Source organism: Curcuma longa, unplaced genomic scaffold (genome assembly GCF_044706935.1).
Source record: "Curcuma longa cultivar G26 ecotype Majalengka, Jawa Barat unplaced genomic scaffold, ITB_CL_G26_1.1 contig_22427, whole genome shotgun sequence".
NCBI classification, from domain to species: Eukaryota; Viridiplantae; Streptophyta; class Magnoliopsida; order Zingiberales; family Zingiberaceae; genus Curcuma; species Curcuma longa.
The window spans coordinates 1-16,090 of NW_027431900.1; the positions used below are offsets into that span (position 1 = coordinate 1).

At 40.1% G+C, this 16,090-nt stretch overlaps 1 protein-coding gene and 1 pseudogene across 1 annotated transcript; one reads left to right on the plus strand and one right to left on the minus strand.

The window, feature by feature from the left end:
* Positions 1-7,816: 7,816 nt before the first annotated feature.
* LOC141817888 (F-box protein At1g30200-like) lies at positions 7,817-8,843 on the plus strand (annotated as a pseudogene).
* Positions 8,844-9,336: 493 nt separating this feature from the next.
* Positions 9,337-13,538, minus strand: LOC141817887 (uncharacterized). The gene is made up of 6 exons (XM_074705505.1): positions 13,180-13,538; positions 12,635-12,831; positions 11,464-11,544; positions 10,422-10,655; positions 9,935-10,012; positions 9,337-9,829 (listed from the first exon to the last, which is right to left on the minus strand). The coding sequence occupies exons 1-6, from the start codon at positions 13,289-13,291 to the stop codon at positions 9,497-9,499; spliced, it is 1,035 nt and encodes a 344-aa protein (XP_074561606.1). The 5' UTR covers positions 13,292-13,538; the 3' UTR covers positions 9,337-9,496.
* Positions 13,539-16,090: the final 2,552 nt, after the last annotated feature.

Consider the following 16,090-nt stretch of genomic DNA (forward strand, 5'->3'; position numbering starts at 1 on the left):
TTTAGTTCAGATTGTTTGAACCTTGATTCCAACTAAACTAAACTATAGTTCGAAATGATTTAAATTCAAATTTGATTCAAATTTTTCTGACCATAATTTGAGCTTATTTAAATTAAAATTATATAAAATAATCTCAATTCGATTCGAGTTCAACATGCAAGCAGTTTGTGAACAATTGAATAAAATATTATGAGTTTGAATTCAGTTTGAAAAAAATAACAAACATGTTTGAATTTAGTTTGAATTTAATAATTTCAAATAGGAATCAAATATTTTTCGAACCAGAACAAAAAGCTCATGAATAAGCTCGATTCGTTTGTACTTCTATTGACACTCCAAAGTGTAAAAAAGAATGTAAACATGGGATAATCTACAGGATTAAAAATGTCGGTGCAGAGAGCACTAGATAATCAATTCTAAGTTTTGATAATGATAAAGGATTCAAGTTAGTTTATTTGATAAGCTAAACTAAGTGTGCAGGTAGCACAAGAAAGTCCTAGTTACGGCTAGGTATAGGAAAGCCCTAGTTGTGATTAGGCAATGGAAGTCCTAGCTGGAGGCTGAACAGACATAATCTGGAGGATTAGATGGAAAGACCTGGTCTAAAGGACTAGGCAAGGAAGTCCTGATCAGGAGGACTAGGCAAGAAGACTTGGTAGATCAAGTGCACTAGATGGAAGACTAGGCAAGTCTAGAGGACTGGATGTCTAACATTGGAAATCCTAGGGCTCAAGGATCAAGGCTAAGCAAAAGTCCTACAAGTTTGGAGGACTTGGTTGGCACAAGATAAATTCTCCCGAGTGGAGTGGGTGAGGATGTGTTCTCGGTAAAGGGAACTGTAGGCGTTGGTCTAACCTAGTATTTCACTGAAAATCCAAAGACAAGACCAAAATAGTTTGTTAAAACTATTTCTTTCTTGTTATTTTTTGATTTACACTAAGTTGTAATGCAGGAAAGGAGGGGCTGAAACTTTGTGTTTTGGGAGCTCTTATCTGGATCTAAACGACTAGATTTTCAAGCCCCCGGATTGGTTCTAGGCAACTGGACGTCAGTGGAATAGGGCCAACGAAGCGGTGAGGTGGCGATGATACACTATCATATGTATCACCCATATTAATGGTGCACAGTTCACGTATTACCGAGGATTTGAAGGATAAGGCGGCAGAGCCTTGACACCACATCACCCCTATGTACTGGATTGATAGTCGAGCTACAGATATAAGTGCAATTAGTTAGACTCGAGCCTCCTTCGACTAGGCTTAGGGGAGGCTTGTGATATGGTGGATGGGGAGACCTACACGGGACAGAGTTAAGTTAAGAGTCAAGTTAAGAGTCAAGCGGAGGTGAAGATCAAAGTAGCCACCCGACTCCAAGTGACTTGGTGCGCCCGACCACTTCAGCTTGAGCCACCCAACTCTTTCAACTCAATCTTTGATCTCTCTAGCAGCTTCCAAACTCCTCTAGAACCGAGCCACCCAACTCCAAGCGACTCAGTTCACCCTGCTCCAAGCAGCTCAACCCACCCGATTTTGGAGGCTTGGTTCACTCGGCTCTAGCAGCTCGATCTTTGACCTCTCCGACTACTCCGAGTGACTCAAGCCATTCAATTCCTTCAGCTTTGGTCTTTGACCTCCCTAACTAGTGGGTTCTAACTCCTCCTGATCACTCCTCCTAATCGGGACTTAGACTTCAGCGACTTGGTCAGCTGACTCTGACAGCTTGATTCACTCGACTTGGTTTGTTCAGGCATCTGCTCCCTTTGACTTAGTTCATTAGGTTTCCTTCGGCCTAAAGGCCCTAAACTAAGATATACTTCCTACATAGCTTACGGTACCATCTTTCCTAGAGAACGTGGATAACATAGTAGTTTCTCTTTGAAGATGCGGGCAACATAGTCGTTTATCTCGAAGGGTGCAGGTAACATAGCCATTTCTCTTGGAAGATGTGGAGAACACTTGGGCTATGAAAGGATGTTTCTAACCATCCTATAAAAGATCATCTACTTCCACAAGCGCAAGTACGCGCACATAAACATTCCGTTTCCTCTATTATTTTATTACTTCTATTTCTTTTCACTACAAAAATAATCATAAATAGCGACCAATTTAGCTATCGAAACTATATCAGTCGCTAATTTTATGATTGATATTATAACTCGGTTGCTAATTAGCGATCAATCCAAATTCGATCACAAAATAGTGATCGACTCAAATTCGATCGTAAATTAGCGACCGAATTGATTATCGATCGCTACATTTAGTGACCAAAATATATTTTGGTTGCTAATTTAGCGACCAAAATATACATTCTGTCGCAAAATTTAACGATCGAACCGGGTTCGATCGCTAATCTTAGCCGTCAAACCCGGTTCGATTGCTAAAATTAGCGACCGACATCCAATTCGATCGCTAACTGGTGTCAAACCTGGTTCAATCGCTAAATCTAGTGACCAAACCAGGTTCGATCGCTAATCTTAGCGACCGAATTGAGTGTCAGCCGCTAATATTAGTGAACGAACCCGGTTCAGTTGCTAAGATTAGCGACTGAAACCCAATTTGATCGGTAACTGGCGATTGAATCATGTTGAACCCGGTCTAGTCGCTTGCTTTAGCGATCAAACCCAGTTCGATCGCTAAAGCAAGTGACTGGACCGGGTTTAACACGGTTTGATCACCAATTAGCGATCGAATTGGGTTTCGGTTGCTATCTAGTGACTGACTTAGCGACTGAACATTGTTTGATCGCTAAATTAACCTAAAATTGCCGCCACTCCTTCCTGATTCTTCCTCTCTCGAACCCTAAAAATTTCTCAATCTCCTCGATCTCGTCTCCGGCGTTATCTTTCTGGCGTGATTTCTCTCTAGCATTGTGGGGTGGCAGTGGCGGTAAGATTCTTACTTCGCTCTTTTTTTTTGCCAGTGGCGCATGGCGAGGGCGTGCTGATGCCACGATTTGGGTGGTGCCGACCATGGTGGTGGCTTGGCTGGGGTGGTGGCGCAGCTGATCCTGTGCTCAACTGAGGGGTGGTGGCACGGTCGGTGGCCGCAGTGCTGGTGGCACTGCCGGTCGGGCACGAAGCTGATGGCGCTTGACTGAGGGCTGGTGGTGCGACTGGTCGGCACGGGGCCGGTGCTCAACCGAGTGATGGTGATGCAGGGCTAGTGGCGTGGCTAGTCACGGCGAGGCACAGGGTTGTAGGGGTCAAAAGCACAACAAGGGTGGGGCTGCCGAGGCGGCCGTGGAGCTGTCGGGGCCGATCGCGGAGCTGCTGGGCTGGCGTGGTCAGTCTCGGGGCTGCCGAGGCTACTGTGGCCTAGCCTTAGGGCTGTTGCGGCCGGCTGCAGGGCTGCCGGGGCTGTTGGGGTCGACCGCGGGGTTGTTGGGGTTGGCTAGCCGGTGATGCAGGGCTAGTGGCGTGGCTAGTCACGGCGAGGCACAGGGTTGTAGGGGTCAAAAGCACAACAGGGGTGGGGCTGCCGAGGCGGCCGCGGAGCTGCCGGGGCCGATCGCGGAGCTGCTGGGCTGGCGTGGTCAGTCTCGGGGCTACCAAGGCTACTGTGGCCTAGCCTTAGGGCTGTTGCGGCCGGCTGCAGGGCTGCCGGGGCTGTTGGGGTCGACCGCGGGGTTGTTGGGGTTGGCTAGCCGTGTGGATCGCTGCGCTATCGGGTTAGGGCTGCCATGCAGCTGATTATAAGTTAGGTCTCGGCATAAATGCATGCTACTGAACGCAGGTGCAACCGTGTTTGAGCGCACGTGCAATCTTGGTAGGGAGATGGGATGCACAAATAGGCGTATATTGAAATAATTTGATTGTTATATTTAAGACATTATGTAATATGACTGATGTTAATTTTGTAATGTTATTTTGTTATCTTCAGTTATACTAGTTGCATATTCTGAGCACTATCTCCCTCTATTTGCGATCTACTCTGTTGGTGATATTTTAATTTTGAATTTAAAATATCTTATTTAGTTTAAGTTTAAGTGGTATTATGGTTTAATTAGGTTTATGTTATGTCTGTATGCATGTTTAGCTTTATACATTTATTAATATTATAATTTTTTTCTCATTAAGTTAAAATGTATATGAATAAAGCTTGAATGTATAATAGATTAGAAAATAAATTTATTACTGAAGAATACTTTGATAGAGTTGAATAATTTGTAGAATTTGCTAAGTGTTATCCAGCGTATATGAATGATGATCAATTACGGTGTCCATGTAATCATTGCAAATGTAGAAATACAGCTTTCCATGATAAGGATACTGTGAAAGTGCATCTATGTAAAAATAAATTTATTCCAAATTATTACAACTAGTATTGTCATAGAGAACCTTATATGTTTGAGCCAATTGGGCATTCTAGTGCTTGGTCATCTAATTATATTACTCAACATGAATCATCATTTGCTCAACATAAATCATCATTTAATGACAATACAATGCCGTCAATGGTTTATGATACGATGAATGCATTTGATCATAAAAATATTGATGAAATACCAACATCTAAAATTCAAAAATTATATCACATGTTAAATACTAGTGAAAGAGAAGTATGGGAAGACATTCTTTTTGGTCATTCCCAACTATCAGCTACTGCGAGACTACTGAATATCAAAGCAGAACATTATTTCTCTAGACGATGTTCCGATGATATTTGTCAATTGATGTCAAAGTTACTCTTTGCTGATAATATAATGGCTGCTAGTTTCTATAGTATAAAACAATTGATCAGGGGGTTTAGGTTTGCCTGTAGAAAAGATTTATTGTTGCACAAATAACTGCATGATCTTTTGGAATGAAGATAGTGAACTGACTGAATGTAGATTGTGTTAACTTGAGCATCGAAGCAGTTACATTAAGTCCAACCTCGACACCTATTCTAACCCTCGATTGAGTATTGCATACATTCTTGACGCTTTTATCATCGTTAGAGCCTACTGTCTCTCCACTTCAATAATTGTGTACCCACTGACTCATCAAATCGTGATCTCAAACAGAACAATGTTCATTGTTAAGTCATAATCATTGCGTCCGCTTGCCTTCTCCCTTGATAGATTTAGGATTTAGGGGTGAAATTGATCTATAAATAATTTGAAATAGATCTATAAATAACCCAATCTGACCAGGAAGACCAACGGAAAAAGGATAAAATTACTTGGCTGAACAGGCGACGCGCTTTGATTAAAAATCAAAGTCAGGCAGTGGTGTGAAGATTTGGAAAAAAAGGTTTTTTATAAAATTGTGGGTGTAAACACATGAACACGCTAACGGCGAAATCCTAGATCTCTGGTTGCGTTCCTTATGGTGTCGTTAACTTTGCCTTTATTCTATGGTCGTAGGCGAAGAATAAAATGGGCGACGACGAAGCTAATATACCCCCAACAAGAACGCACCACCCCCCTCTTATGCTTTGTTTGGGAGGAGGTGAGGGACAGGGAAGGAAGAGTAAATAAGGGAAAGGAAACTTTTAACCTTGTTTAGAAAGGAGTGGGGGAAGAGGAGGGAAGGATAGGGAAGAATAAGTTTTAACCTTTCTTACTCATGAAAAAGAAGATTTTCTTACACTCCAATCTGAGGTGTAAGGAAAGGGAAGATAATTCTAAATATTATCTATTTCAATTTTATTCTTATTTTAAAATATTAATTCCTAAATAACTTATTTAATCTAATATTTTTAAATTTTTCTCGATAAACACAATCTTTTCATTTCTTTCTTCTTCATTGAAATCTCGACGGGTTGTTAAGTAATTATAATTTTTTTCTTTGTTCAGTAAATCTATAGGTTAATTATTCTCTAGTTGTAAATATATCCGTCGCTTCAAATTATTATCAGATATTGTAACAATATAATATTTGTGATGTTTTATGAAAAATATGTAAAATAAAAAAAATTAGTAGGGTAATATCTTCTCAAAATGATGCATCAAAATTCGTGCGTTGAATAAGAGAACAATCTATTAGTTCATCTAATCTAATAGAATAATGAATAATAAGATGAATTTTTTATTAAAAAATTATTTTTTAAAAAAAAAGTAATTAGTTTGTATTTATAAAATAAATATTAATATTATAAAAAAAATACAATTATTATCTTATTTAAAATATAAAAATATTTTTATAATTTTATATATTTAATTTTTATTTTTTATATTCTTCCCGGAATAACACATGTTCTCTTACTCGCAAATGATGAGGACTACATCCCTCCTTTCCCTCCCTTCCCTTCTCTTCCACCTGCGTTAAAAACCCTACTATCTTCCTGGGAATCTTTGGTTTCCAGTCACTTGCGAGATTTGCTTGGGAAAATTCCCTCCCATGAGTTCAATCGGTGTTTTTGGGGTCGATCTGAAACGGGGAGGTTTTGTGTTCGGATTTGATCGGTTTGTTTTCGATTGGAGGCATCGAGCTGTCTGATCTGGGTCTTAATGGTCATGGATTTGCATGTAATGTCTGATTTTTCTCATAACAACTTTTTTGCCCTCCTGCTGCAGATCAGGTTAAAGACTCCGTGTGAAGTTTCTTGCGTGTTGTTTGACGAACCTTTGGATTCTTGGTATCCTTTCTGGAATGGTTCGCTGCATTAAGGCTCCTATCCGCTTAATTTTGAGTTTCTTATCCTGATGCCTCTTCTTTCTCAGATATTCTAATTTGAAATATCCTTTTAATTGGTTTTTTTCTCTCGACCTCTGTTCTAGTTGAAATCAGCTTCTGGACGTGTCACCGATCAGGTCTTCTCATCAGGGTGAAGTGGGATCTAGAGGAATGAGCACGAGGAGGTCTCCAGAGCCTGAAAACAAAGCCACAGCGAGATGGAAGGCCAGGGGGATGTCCTAACGCGACCACTCCGATGCTTAAGTCAGCAAAGGAGAAGAGGTAGATGAAAGCAGAGAGGATGAAGAAAATAGTATTTTTGTGGGAGTCAAGGCGTACCTTAGATAGAAGAGAGTGGTCGTTTATATAAGTGAGAGGAATGCATTGTCATGTCGTAATTAAGGAATGTATCCCATTATCAGTAATGATTTGTCAGAGAATAATTAGCATACCAGTCTCATCATGGATACGTGAGGGTATTGTCACTTCGCACGTGGGTGTCAGGACGGCTATCATGGGCATCAAGGCGGCTAATAAATAAGGGGTGTGAAATTGTCAGAAGGAATGATGGGAACGGAGTACGGCAGGACACCTTGGGGACTGGCGATTCGGATCTCGAGCCAATCGACCCCAAATGAAGGTAGTGTTGCCAAGTCGGCTGCGAGCCTTTGGGTTGGAAGGAGGAGTCGGCAGACAGGTGATTCGGACAGGGAATCGGCTCTGATGAGTGTCCGATTCGCCTGAGGACTCAGCTTGAGGGAGTCGGTTCGGATGAGTGTCTGATTCGCCTGAGGACTCGGCTCAAGAGCGTCGGCTCGGATGAGTGTCCGATTCGCCTAAGGACTCGGCTCGAGGGAGTCAGCTCGGATGAGTCCCTAAACTGAGTCGGAAGTTGAGCATAGAACAGAGCCGTCCATTCGGGTTGGGCTCGGATCAGATCTTGAGGGTTCCGTGTATTTCTCCCATAACAATCTCCTTAAGAAGCTTAGCATGTGTAGTAGTTTGTTCTAATTAGCTGCTGTTCTTCTTAAGGTTCTTAAAATTCATGATCTCCTGTGTGTTGCTGAAATCTGCGTCATTGGTAACTGGAAATTTGAAATGATTGCAGGATTTTGAGCTTCAAGCAGCTCAATTAAGTTTGGGACGATTTGGCCATTTTTTTGCTTGATTCTTGGCAATTTAGGGAAAGGAGCTTTCATTGAGAAACAAACTACAAAAATGGATCCAAAAGGAAGAATCTTAGCTGAGCCTTCCTCTCATCTGGATCATTTGGACCTCCTTCCTGACAAAGTTGTCCTCCTAATCTTTAACAAGCTTGCAGATGTCGATTACTTGGCCGGTTCAATTCCTTTGTGCTTTTGGTCCATGATGTCTATATTAAGATCGCCCGTGTGGTCACTGCTGATGGTGATTTTGATGATCCATTTTGCCCATCCTCTCCCGGGCATCGGAACTCCAACTTCCTAAAACTGATCCTCATTGCCCTCCTGAAACCCTTCCACAACCTTCTTAGCAACAAAGGAAGTAACAAGCCTGTCTTTCCTGCAGCTCTCTCATCACTCCCCTGCACAAGTTCTCAAGGATTTCACCCATGTCCGCAACCTCCTCCACATTGAACTCCCTTCGGGCAATGCTGGAACTGAAGAAGGGGTTCTTCTTAAATGGAGAGCTGAGTTTGGGAGTACTCTTCAGAAATGTGTGATATTGGGAGGTACAAGGGTTGATCTAAAGCCTGTCTCTGAGCTTGAATAGTCTTTAGAAGACAGCGGAAGCATTGTCGAATCATTCTACACTAATGGGGGGCTAAAGCTTTGAGTCGTATGGACAATCAGCTCCCTTATTGCTGCTTCCACAAGGCATTATCTTCTCCGACCAATTATTATGAACCATCCCACTTTGAAGAGCGAGCTCTTAACTGATTTGGATGGGCATGGAACCCTGAGCATGGGCGAAGAAGGAATTCAGGGAGAATCCATTGACACCGTCAGCATCTTCAAACAGGACACAAGTTCTGGCATCAAACATGAAGATGAAATATGCTCCATACTTGGAGCTCTCAGGCAGAATGGCATTGCAAGGTGCGACCCTGGCTACGATCAAGCCTTCTTCTGATGGAAACACTGCTGGCAGCAGTAGGGCTGAGACTGATGCCTTCATTTCTGGATCATTTGATAACCCATTCAAGACTGCAGTCAAGGCATTGATGAAGCGAAGAACGTACCTTTAGGAAATGAATGGGTTCTAGACAATGAAACTTGCCTGCTTTTTGCACACTGCAGTAGCATATGGATCCTTTGAACCATTCCTGAAGGTGCAGACTGTGCTGTGTTCTGTTGCTTTGCATATGTATAGCGATAAGAGCTATCCATGTAGAAGTCACATGCGATAAATCTGGGTAGATCTGTATTCCTTTCAGTGCTAGTCTTATTTCCTGGTACTTGCATTGTGTTTTCTGAATTGAAGGGTGGAAATGCATGGGGTTATATTAAAATTTGTGGTCTTACTGGATAGTGAACTAATGGCTCTTACTTTTACAAGTGTATTAGGATTTTTATTGCCTAATAATTGCTGTGCAAAGTGGAATACTATGATCATCTGAGCTGTTCACGTTAAGTTGTTGAGTTTGAGCATTTTTTTAGATTAAACAAATAAGCATTTTTTTTTTATTTAATTCTGCATCATTTCAATCTAACAACATAATCTTGCATAGTGGTTTTTTGAAAAAAAAAATCCTAATTATATCTTCATAAAACCTTAATTTCATTGTAATTCACTCAGATTAGTAGAATGCACAAAACCAGAGTACCATGAATTCAGGTTCCGAATGCTTGATTCATAATGTAATCAAAACGAAGCAACAAGACCCTATAAAGAGATATTAATTGGTAAGGATATGTGTTAACCTTTGTGAGATCGTCGGGTTCTAACTCTTGTAGGTGCTACGAATTGCGAGGCTTCGTCTGCTTCGTCTTCATCTTCGATTACCTCTGGTTCGGTTTTGTAGCTCCGAAGCCTCTTCCTTGTTACAGGAACCTGAGGTGCTTCAGTTTGAGTTCCACCATGGGTCTGAACTGCCTCGACTGCTTCAGCTTTCATGCGTGTTGATCTCTTTGTTCGCTGAGACGCAGCAGATGAATGCGCCTGAATTTGCTCAGTTGCATCTGCAAGATCTAACTCATCCAGATCGGCTTGAGGCCATTCAGTACCACAACGAGGACAAACCTTTGAACCCTGATGGATCATATGAATTGACACGAGAAATTGAAAACAAAAAACTGCTAATAAAAGGAAGACCTGATGCAGAGAAATATAAAGCAACAGCCAAAAATTTTGAACCTTTTGTACAGAAAATTTCTTCTTTAAGCAGTAGTAATGAATCCGAACATTGCATGCTTCACTGGAACAGATGGAAGCCTGCACAACAGAACCAGACAATTAACAGGCGAAAAAAAATTAAAATGAGTCAATTCAAGAAATTGATCATGACACTCGAAATAGAAAAGCAACAAGAGTCACTTTCAATATGATCCAAGCAGGCATATATTGCAATTCAGGCCTAAGAAATTAGTGATTCTACATATTCCAGTTTAAATTTTATCAGTGTCAAAAATTATACAATTCTCTTTTGGAAAACAAACTTCTGTGGATTCTGCATGCTAAGATTCATAAACTACTAAAACTGTCTTCAATGGTAGAATTTCTTTGAACATGTAGATTTTTCATATATACCTAGAAATGCTATACAGATAGAAAAAGGTATGCAAAGTTTTAGTAGATCATTATTTAGGAGAAAAGACTACTAAATTAGTGAGATTTTTAATACCTTCACACCAGCTTCATTGCAGACTTCGCATGAAGGAATATCATTGCTACGAAACCAACTCCGAAGATCAAAGAATGATCTTATACCAAGGCCTATTTTACCATCAGGTACGTAGCATAACCACTGATCCTTCATGAGATCATTGAGAGTCTTCTCCTTCTGAGACATTGTGAAATTCTTGAATGCTGCTGGAACTCTTTGTTGATTATCCTGTGAGCTCTGCCCATCCTGAAGCTGAAACCACAATATGATTTTGATCTAAACTTAATGACTAAAAGACACATTGTTCGCCGACCAAGCAGTAGAACAGAGAGACCATCCTAACATAATACATCAAAAATATACTAACTACAAAAAAAAAAAAACAGCAGGCTGCCCTCCAAAACTTTACATGGCAAAATAAGCTAATAAGCTATCCATTTATTTGAGACCAACAAGCAAGACTAGAAAATTCCATATTCATCAACTTTAAACTTGTAAGTTCGCTATATTTCATGCTCAATTTTAATTCTAGTTAGTAAATTCTTCAGTTAAGTTTCCATCAATGGTTCAAACTTCAAGTTTATTCGTTTTAAACTCTCAGTAACTAGCACAAATGCACTCTATCACTTATGAATAACATCCACCAAGGAGATTTATTGAACTATTTAGATTTGAATATTTTTCATGTCTCTATTATTTATTTTCCTCACTGCAGCCACCTCCAGCAGCATAACCCTTGGTTAGTCTCATTTTAAAGTGCACCACAATATAACAACATAACAAATGAAACTCATAATATTTGAAGGAACAAGACAATTTTCAAGGCAATCATGAAGATCGGAAGTAGAAGATAAGACTACGTTCAGATGCGTTCAACAAGAACTGGCACATGGAAGTCAAGAGACCATTCACAAATCACAAAATACATCTACATTAATGGAACAATGACAGTAGGAAATTCAAAAGAAGTCTAGCATACAAAGAAGAGATAACTAAGAGAAAGATGATACAACGATCTTATTTTCAGAAAAGGGAAATTGGAATGGAAACCAATGAAAACCTGACTTTCCAAGCGAACATGAAGGGCAGCAATGCTACTTATGCAACCTTGGGATGCTGCACCCTGAACAATTGCTTCTATCTGCAATCAGTATGAGGATGTTAAATTATTAAGTTAGATGTTTTAATAAAAGTAGTAGTTCCAAAATTTCATTTAAATATGAACTTGTGATAAAAATATTAAAGGCAAACATGTCTTAAAATGTAATCAAGATATATATGCATTATATTGGAATTTACACAAAACCCACGAGAAATTGCAAGTAACATCTTACTCCCCAAAACTAATAAAATCACACTTTGAAGAAAAGAGACCCGCAAAAAAAATATACATACAAACTCTATATGCAACATGGGTGAGATGAATAACTCAAAATCAAGGAAAACTCAATTTACACAAAATGTAGGTATTGCTCAGCATTAAAAAAAATCATCAGCTGATCAGGAATCAGACAAGAGTTTTCAAATCCATCTATTTATTCAAAATTTGAAGGACCTTATGGTTATTGTGCAATCATTTACTACAGTGAATGAGTTGACTATCCAATTCCAACCGAAAGGGCAATCTAGTGAGAGCCATATCAGTTATCACTTTCTAAACATAGGAAGTTCAGAATATAGTAATGTTATCCCAAAGCAAATCAAAGAATGTGGAGATCCAAAACACACATTGTAATACATCCTCTGTTTTAATAAAAACATAGTGAATCAGAAATGTTATGTGGCTCAATAATCTCTAGAAAGTTTTTAAGTGACAAAGAGCAAGATGGCATTTTGAAGCTGGCTGATTAATTAGAGCAGTATTGATTTCCAAACCACTGTCAAAACAATATTAATCCCCTGCATCTCACTAGTGCTTTAAAATATTGTACCTAAGCCCAAGGGATTTGACAATTAATTGGATATGGTAATTTCACCTGCACAACAGTATGCTAAGCTAGATGACTATCCAACAATGAAAGCTTTAAACATACGCAAACCCAAGCAATTACTAAGAATAATCTTATTCTGTCATACTTTGAGACTAATGTTCACCTAAACAAACAAATGGATAAGGAATACACTATAAAGATCTACCAAAAAACAATTTGATAGAAAACAATTACCTAGCATTTAGTATTGAGGAAAAGATTTGGAATAACTCAATTGCAAATGAGCCAAATGAGACCTACCACCCCTTTATAGAATGCAATCTGTGGAACAGAATACTTGGACCCAAGCTTCGATTGTTCATCAACAACATTGTTCACCACACTGTAATAAACCTTTCCATCATATTGGTTACAACATGCTCGCAGCTCAAATTGCACATAAGCAAGTGCTTTGTTGATCTTGAGAAGAGTTTCATTAAATACTTGACGGTGGGTAGCTGCAGATCATTCCATTTTATTAGCTATACTGCATAAACATCTAAGTCATTGAGATACATTAACTCTAAGATAATGATTAACATCTCCCTCTGGTAAAGGGAGTCCACTCTCCATTCAATTTCAGGTCCTCCTGAGCAACATCATAGTCAAATACAGATTTGTGGTAATAATTTGTGAAACTTAGGGTATGAAAAAACAGTGCATACGGTAAATCAGAAACTGCAGACCCGATCTCAGAAAAATATTTCATTCCTAAACGTCCGACGTTAACCTTGCTACCAAATCACAATAAGACTTCAAATTTCACAGAAAAAAGAGGGGAAAAGTTTTTTTTCAGTAAAATATACCTGGGTTTTTTCCGCTGATGCCGGCGAATAGCGAATAGAAGCTTTCTTCCGTCATGGGGCCTCGAGAGAGCAAAGCTTGGATAAGGGCGTGGTGCCTCCATCCAAGCGCCATTCTTCCAGCGTCGAAGCGAAAACCTCTAACCAAGGTGTGGTGCGCGCACGGAAGGTTTAATGCTCTGTTTACTCCAAAATGTGGATGAAGAATGGAAAGGAATCAACCGTGGAAAACTATCCTCAGTAGAAGGGAAGAGAAAGGCGAAGAAAAACAGATAAAAGAAGGAAACGGCAAAGGATGGCAGGGAAATGAATCCTTCTAGAGGGGAGACCGCCGGAGAGGGAGATAATGTCAAAGCGGTCGTCGTGCCAGACGGCGTCGGGGGCTGGCGGAGTGTGACGTTGACGACGGCGCCTCTGCTGCTGAGCACGGAGATGCTGCGCTGCCTGCGGCAGTTGCTGGCCGCGCTGGATCCTCCGCCCCCGCTGTGGTTGCTGGTGGCAGTGGCGACGGCGTCGTTCTTTGACGAGGAATGATCGCTGGATCCTCCGCCCCACACAAGGAATCAAATTGAAGGAGAGAAAAGGATTAATCACCACAGATCGCGAAGAGAGCGACGGAGAACAGTCATTCTAGCGCCATCAATCCATCAACTAACCCTAATTTGTAAAAGGAAGCAGAGAGATTTTGCCCCCATCTATAGGCGGGAAGACGAGACGGACCACGCAAGAGGTGCGAAGAAGGGTGTTTGTATCGGCTTCAAGTTTATGACAGGGCAGATATCGTGTAACGGGACACGACCGTTACGATTAAGCTACAATGGACGGTTCAGAAGTTAGATGAGAACGACTTTGACGATTAAACTTGCTCATATGGGTTGGAGAGGATCCCCACACCATGATTTGTACTCTATTTCCCACGGCACCAAGTCGAAGATAATCCCGACTCTCATCTCGATCATCGCTCCGCGATCACCGACGATTAGGTTCGAGACTGTCGTTCCAGCGACGCTCCTGGTTCAAATCGCTGCGAGCAGAACCCAGAGCGTAGATCTCGTTTGTACCCTGTGGAATGGTGGCGTTTCCCGTCGCAGATCTGTAACAGATTGGGTGATTTAGGTTTGAAAATGGACAACTTCAGCGCACAGGATCTTTCCACCATCGGAGGTATTGCCACGGTCTCACTGCTGCATTCCTTCATTCCTACCCACTGGCTTCCCTTCTCCGTCGTCGGCCGCGCCCAGAAATGGTCCCTCCCGCGCACTCTCCTCGTCAGTGAGTTGCAGTGAACCCCTAATTATACCTGCTTTTTTTGGATTTGGTTTCTCAGATCATGCCCTAGTTCCTTCGTTTACTGGTATTTATTTTGGTTGAAACTTCCATTTTTATCTCTTTCTTCCTGGGATCTTATTCCTAATATTTGTTGTTCTAAATGGAATGTCGTAGATCTCGGAGCGAATTGGTGATAAGTAGTTATAGGCCTGACGTAATAGTTGGAAGGTGTTACTGGTTTCTAGTTGTAACTTCAAGATCTTGATCCACTAATTAGTCATTACAATTATCCAGATTTTATCTTGCAAAACAGAATCAGATTTATTATGGAAAAATGCAACAGAAGGAACTTCATTTGTCTATATTAGTCTCTCGTGATTTGGTTGTCAAGTTGAATGCAGTTGGACTATTATGATGTTCGTTCATAGCAATCTTGGTTTTGAACTTGCCACTTGGGGTTAATTTTTTCTGCAATATAGAAATCCGAGTGGTGTCAATTGTCAAGTGTCTTTCATTTGACAAAATTGGCCCCTATAATTGTCAAATTTTTGCCTTAATCTAATATCATGAACTACAATTGAAATTATTTATGTAGAGTGCATATGAACAATGCAATATAACTGTTAAGGTATTGCGTGTTCATATAATGACTAGTGTTTTTTATAAGATAAATGACAATGATGGAAAGGATTTCCCTACACAAACTCAAAAAGAGTTCTTGAAAGCTTTCTCAGGTTTTATTGTGTAAAAAATCTTTTCTAATTTCAAATGCATGTCAACATTAAAATTGTCTATGTGAATACAATATATTTCATCAAGTTAAGGTTGTTAGGATCAAGTTCCTATAAGGATTTCGAGAGAAAGCTAGATTGGATTGAGGACATACATGCTGTCTGATTATAAAGGTTTGAAGGTTGCTACTAGTTCAGTGTAAACTGTAAAACACCAAGAATAGAAAATGAATAAAAGAAAATTACAAAGCTGAAATGGAACACTATCTACAAGATTAAATGTGAGTTGTTTATCTGCAAAATGCATACTTTACTTTCTGCCTATACTTGCATCTTGCTAGCTTAAAGACATGTTTTGTCACGCCTCGGGGGTGTAATGCTTGCTTATCAGGAGGTACCCCACAGCATAATAAAAGACACTAGAACCATATAATCAGGATAAATAAGAAATTTCTCAAATTTATTTATAGCATTTTCTTTGTATAATCAGTATGTAACATGTTTATTTTTTCTGAAAGGGAACAAATGATTGAAAGCCTACCAGTATATATATCGTTACAAATTGGAATATAAAGGCATATATATATAAATTAGAGTGGAAGGTGAGATTAAGTTTTATGGGATTGTAGTATCTGGGCGTTCGAGTAGAGCTAGTCTGCCCAGAGGATGGTAATGACTCACAATAACTATAATACCTCACTGGTCAATTTTTGGTGTCTTTGAAAAATCCTTCTGCTTCCCTCGCACTATGTGGCCCCAAAGAAAACCTAAGCTTAATCCTGACACCAGTTAATGAGAGATTGAAGTCCATACATGAAAAACAGGACCGAAGAAGCATATGCTCTGATGGCTCTGCCGTATTGCAACATTGTGTGCATGCGTTATTCTGAATGATGTTGAGCTTGTGAAGGTGC